Raw genomic sequence first — 5,650 nt, forward strand, 5'->3', positions numbered from 1 at the left:
TGATTGTTATGATTTTGGAAATTACATTGTTATTTTACAAGATCAATGATAGTTATATTGAATCAATATGAATCCTTCATAAATGTAATTGATATAGTTGCAACTTTCAATTTATTTTAGAGGTTGTTTGATTGGAGGGAAAAGAAGGCGATCGTATAGTATAAATGTGATTGATTCATAAATGTGATTGATATAGTTGCAACTTTGTATAGTATTTTGTTACTCAGTGATTGTGTAGCAGAGCTAAGCGATTGTGTAGCAAAGCTAAGCAATCGTTTAGCCGAGCTCAGCGATCTATATCATTTGGTACACGATCGTGTAGCATTTACTAGGTGATCGTCTAGCATTTGGTAGGCGATCATATAGTGTCACACCCCCTCCCAGATTACTCTTTTATTTTGGAAAAGAATATGACTGTGGTAGTTACTAGCGTATCCTGCCAGCACCCACCACCCAAGACTTTTAATCTAAATACCAACCTGTTAAAGCACTAGTAATATATACAAATAGCAAACCTCCCTTAAGGTTCTACAAAGATTACATAAATACATGCATGCAACCAAGACATTACATTTACTGAAGAATAACAAATCCCCACAAGCGACACTGGCGAGATCCTCTAGAGTGACACCAGCGATACCATCTTGAGCGACACCAACAATACCCTCTAGAGCGACACCAGCGATACCCTCTAGAGCGACAGTGACACCAACGATACCTTCTAGAGCGATCCCAAGCTTTTCCTGTGAAATTCTTAGTGATACTCACCTCAATTCCTAGCGAGATTTCCCCGAGAGCGATATCCTCCTTAAAAAATCCCACTGTAATTCTCCACGATGAACTGCTTGCTTGTTCTTCACAAGCAGCTATTTGCTTATGCACCAATTCCCTGGTACAACTTCAAAAATTCATAACTCACAATCCAGAGCTCTTTTTAAGAAACTTCCTTCTACAAACTTGTTTAAACACAAGCTGCACAGCTTCTATCACTGATAGTATGGTATCAGTAATGCTATACGATCGTGTAGCATTTGGTTGGCGATTTTATCAGTGACAGAATCTATCATTGATGGATCTTCAACAAAAATGCTTATCTACTATCAGTGATAGAATCTATCACTTCATTGTATTAATTGCTGACAGAAGCTATTATAGATAGCTTGATATCATTTCTTTCAATTGTTGTGGCTAAAGGAAAATGAAAGCTTCATAAATAAAAGCCATATTGTGAAGCATCATATTGACTAAAGAATGGATATATCAACAACAAAGTCTGTTCCACTAATAAAACATTAGTAACAAGGTCTCTAATATATTTATGACAAACATCAATAACAAATTGTCTCACTATCTAATGGTTAAATTGATGACCACAAGCAACAACTACAATCTAATTGATAAATTGGTAAAAAAACATCGGCTGTCTCACTATCATTGATAAATTGATGACAAACATCAATTACAAAACAAGCTTCTTCATTACAAACATCAATTACAAATCAAGCTTCTTCATTAAACAACTGGTGGAAATTTGCATGTCTTACAATTATGGCCACGACGATGACATCGACTGCACTTCGAGCTCCTTTTCTTTTCACCAATAGATAATATTCTTTGTTTACGTGGTTGTCCAGTCGGACGTTTAACTATTGGAGGTAATACATTCACACCAACATCGATAGATCTCCAATCAGAATGATTTTCAATAGGATAAACTGATCCTTTATAGGTTGATAACAATGTACTGCAAAAATAGTAGTCCGACACAAAAGTATATATATCTAAATTTAGCCCACGAATAACAGCACAAGCATGGAATCTCCACCAAATACCAAACACGACAACTGCATGATTTATAGGCCAAATTTACCAAAAAGTGATTGTCCCAATCAACTACTTTATATTCTTCATTGTTAATAGGATCAACCTGAAAAATAAAACAGTCAATGAAATATAATCAACTAGGTGAACTAATGGAATGTCAATGAAAACTAAAATATAAACGAAATTGTAAGTGATACTATCCCTACCTGATTAAATATTTTCAAGCTATCAGTGAAAACAAAAAATATTAGTGAAAATAAAAACTATCAATCACTGATAACATGTTATTAATGATATTTTCTAATAGTTAAGGTATTTATAACTTGAAGCTTCTTGACTGATTGTGTTGCTCTCGCAACTCAGACTCTGCCCAACTAGTCAAAACAGTCTTCATGGATAATGCTGATTGACCTTTTTCATAAAACCAATTTTGAAGTATTTCTCTAATATAATCAAGTAATGATGCAACGGGGAACTCCCTAGGCTCTTTTAAAATATTATTCAAGCACTCTGAAATATTAGTAGTCATCATATTATACCTTCTTCTCCTAGAATGTGGACGTGCCCACTTCTCAAAACCAACTTTACTGAGATATTCTCGAATTGTAGGATATATTGATTCCATCCATTTCATATAAAACTCGAACTTATCAATTGTATAAGCTTTTGCACAACTATAATATATGTCATCAATTAAAGAATCCTTATAAATAAACTTCATATTTTGCAAAAGGTGTCATAGACAAACACAATACTCACCATTTGAAAAAACATTCATAACACCTTTCGGAATGCTAAAATGCCGATAAGAAATAATGACTAATCCTTCTCGTTCACCAAAACTTTTCTTTAAATTCTCAAAAAACCATCTCCAGGATGCATCATTTTCAGAGTCAACAATACTAAAAGCAAGAGGAAAAATCTGATTGTTACCGTCAATTGTTGAAGCCGTCAAAAGCGTGTCGGCATATTTACATTTCAAGAACGTTTCATCAACTAATATATTAGGCCTAAAATGCTTCCAACCCTCAATTGATGCTCCAATAGCCATATAACAATACTTAAAATGCTTATTTATGTCAGCTTCATAGGTAGTAAATGAAGAAGAAAATAAACAGTTAAGCCAGATTACAAAAGTATATAATTGATTAATGCCCACCACCAATAACTTCTATCACTGGTTGCAGTCCATCACCAATAACTTCAATTATTTTCATGTTATCAATGATGGAAGACATCGGTGATAGACTCCAATCAGTGATAGAAGCTATCATTCATAGATCATATAATAAGTCAGAAACAAAAAACCTGGATTCTTTTCTTCTAACTTCATCAAAAACTTTAGAATCAAAACATATGATTCACGTGCATCGCCTTTCAAAGACTTCATTATTTGCTCTTTTGCTCTCCATGCTTTATAATAGCTAATAGTTACTCCAAATTCCTTACGGACTTTATTCACAATATCACTAGGAGTTGATGTATGAGAAGAACTAAATCTAAAATCATTTCTTAAACATAAAGCTATTAAGGACGAAGAAGCTTGCCTATGACAAGTTTGAATACTTTTTATAGAACAATCATAAATATCAATAAACTTCCTAAGCATCCACAAAACACTCCGCTTGTAACGGGATGCGCTCACATACCACTGACAACCATCTTGAACACATCGAAACACAATTGCTCTTGAATTTGACGTTATAGTCTTAAATTCAAAATTTTTCTTAATCGCTATCAAGTAAAAACAATTTGATAAAATCTCTTTACTAGTAAACACATCTTTTTCTTTCAAATCACGAGCAATATGTATATCCATAATCACTTGAAAATCACCATCATCAATCATAGGTTTAGAAGAAGGAACAGTAGACAAATAATTTTCAGCTCCACTCGAAACAACTTTAGAAGACACTTCCAAACATGAACTACTGGCATGAGCAACCAAAGGATGTCGTGTATTGTGTTCCTTAACTAAAGTCAAAAACCAAGCTATGGATCTTCACGAATTTGAACTACATTTTGAACCTCATTCATAACAAAATCTAATAAAACTGAAAGTTCTATAGAAGAAGTAGACACATCCAAACAAATCTCCTTAACTATTAAACCCATAAAATCTTTAAAAACCATTATATCATTTACTAAAACTCCAGTAGATTTGTAATTCAGATAACAGTATTTTTCATTCCATATTCCACTATGAAAAAAAACTATTGAAATAACCATGTTTTAAAATTCCTGCAAAAGTAAAACAAAAACTCTTGAATAATAATATCAATAGGTTCTAATAGCTATCAAAAGCAAATATAAATCTATCAATATCATTAATACCAGTCTAAAACTAGGCATGTCTTTCAATAGATATCAATAAAAATTAATGAACAAATAAAAAATGATAGCAATCACACATTCTATCAGTGATAGATATTATCAATGATAGCCACTAATATCTTCTAATACATTGATAGACATTATCAATGGCAAACACAAAGCCAATGTAGTTGTAATATCAAACATCAAAATACACTGATATGTTTATAGAAAGAATATACAGTATCAAATGAAACAGTGAAGAATGCAAGCTCTAACTTAATTAATCAATCAAAACTCAAAATATCAACGCAATGAACAAAGTAAAATTTCATGAAAGCACATAAACTCTGCTCACAATCCATTATGTTCACAGTGAGCTGAAGAAATCATTACGTTCTTGAGAAAAGCAAGACTAAATGACAAGAAAACTATTTAGGAAAAATTGAAAAACAGAATCGAAAAAACAAGAACGCTAAAAGAAAAAAAAAACTCCCAATCAAAGATGAAATCGAAAAAAGAAAAATGAACTCACGAATCGGAATTGATCGAAGTATCACGGTGCTTCACGAATGGGATTTCATGGAGACTGATTCAACGATATTTCACCGTGAAAGAAAAATGAAAGAATGGCAAAAAGGAAAGCAAAAAGTATCACGGAGCTTCATTGATCTGATTTCATGGAGACAATAGATATTTCACTGTGAAAGAAGAAGAAGGTCACAAATGGCAAACTTCAAAGGAGGTCACGAACGTGAAAAAGGAAAGTTAATAAAGGGAAAGAGAGGGTAAATTTGGAATTCCGAAAAAAAGAAAAGGTTTACTGGTCAATGTTTGCTATAATAGCAAATATTAAAAATGTGGTATATATAATCAGATTTTTTTCCCATTTGTATTATTCAATACAAATTTCCATTATTTTATACACATTTTTATTGTATTTATCTTTAATATTTTTCAATATAATATTTTGTGTTTCAGGTTATTTGGAAGCCTTACAAAATTATTATCCACACTTTGCCCAATTTTTGTAGGAATGGTCAAAATATACAGCGGAGGATGAGTCCTCTCATATGTTTTCACATTGGTGAGTGGCATCTTCCTGACAGAGTGATGAGACAATTTGGTTTTCAGCAGGATGCCTCATCGCCTTGTAATACTGAATCCCTACTACATGATATTGACTTAAGGACTGAAGATTGGTCCGAAAAAGTTGCACATTTGGTAGTATGATGGCACTATCGTGCAAGATTTATTGCAGTTGAGGTTTCTATTGAACAGTTTGACAGGGATGTCACTCAAGACTACTTCATTGGTATAATAATATCACAAGGCGCTACGTCACTCGTCCGGGAGCAGCTGTGGGTCATCTGGTAAATGAATGAATATTATCTAATTATTTTTAATTTAAATTTATTTTAAATATCACAAGGCGCTACGTCACTCGTCCGGGAGCAGCTGTGGGTCATCTGGTAAATGAATGAATACTTTATCAATTTTTAATTAAATTTAA

The 5,650-nt window shown here is 32.9% G+C and overlaps 1 protein-coding gene across 1 annotated transcript; it reads right to left on the bottom strand.

Moving 5' to 3' along the window:
- Positions 1-462: 462 nt before the first annotated feature.
- On the bottom strand, positions 463-2,875 carry LOC120077633. The gene is made up of 6 exons (XM_039031585.1): positions 2,584-2,875; positions 2,148-2,487; positions 2,031-2,049; positions 1,871-1,927; positions 572-743; positions 463-479 (listed from the first exon to the last, which is right to left on the bottom strand). Exons 1-6 carry the CDS (start codon positions 2,873-2,875, stop codon positions 463-465), a joined length of 897 nt encoding a protein of 298 aa, XP_038887513.1.
- Between the last annotated feature and the right edge of the window lie 2,775 nt (positions 2,876-5,650).

The sequence above is a fragment of the Benincasa hispida genome, chromosome 1 (assembly GCF_009727055.1).
Source record: "Benincasa hispida cultivar B227 chromosome 1, ASM972705v1, whole genome shotgun sequence".
Taxonomy (NCBI): Eukaryota; Viridiplantae; Streptophyta; class Magnoliopsida; order Cucurbitales; family Cucurbitaceae; genus Benincasa; species Benincasa hispida.

Coding starts and splice junctions, on each gene's coding strand:
- LOC120077633 (XM_039031585.1), bottom strand. CDS start 2,875: ATGGCTATTGGAGCATCAATTGAGGGTTGGAAGCATTTTAGGCCTAAT. Junction 2,488..2,583: donor TATGAATGTTTTTTCAAATG/GTGAGTATTGTG, acceptor GTTGTGCAAAAG/CTTATACAATTGATAAGTTC. Junction 744..1,870: donor ATTGGGACAATCACTTTTTG/GTAAATTTGGCC, acceptor AGAATTTCACAG/GAAAAGCTTGGGATCGCTCT.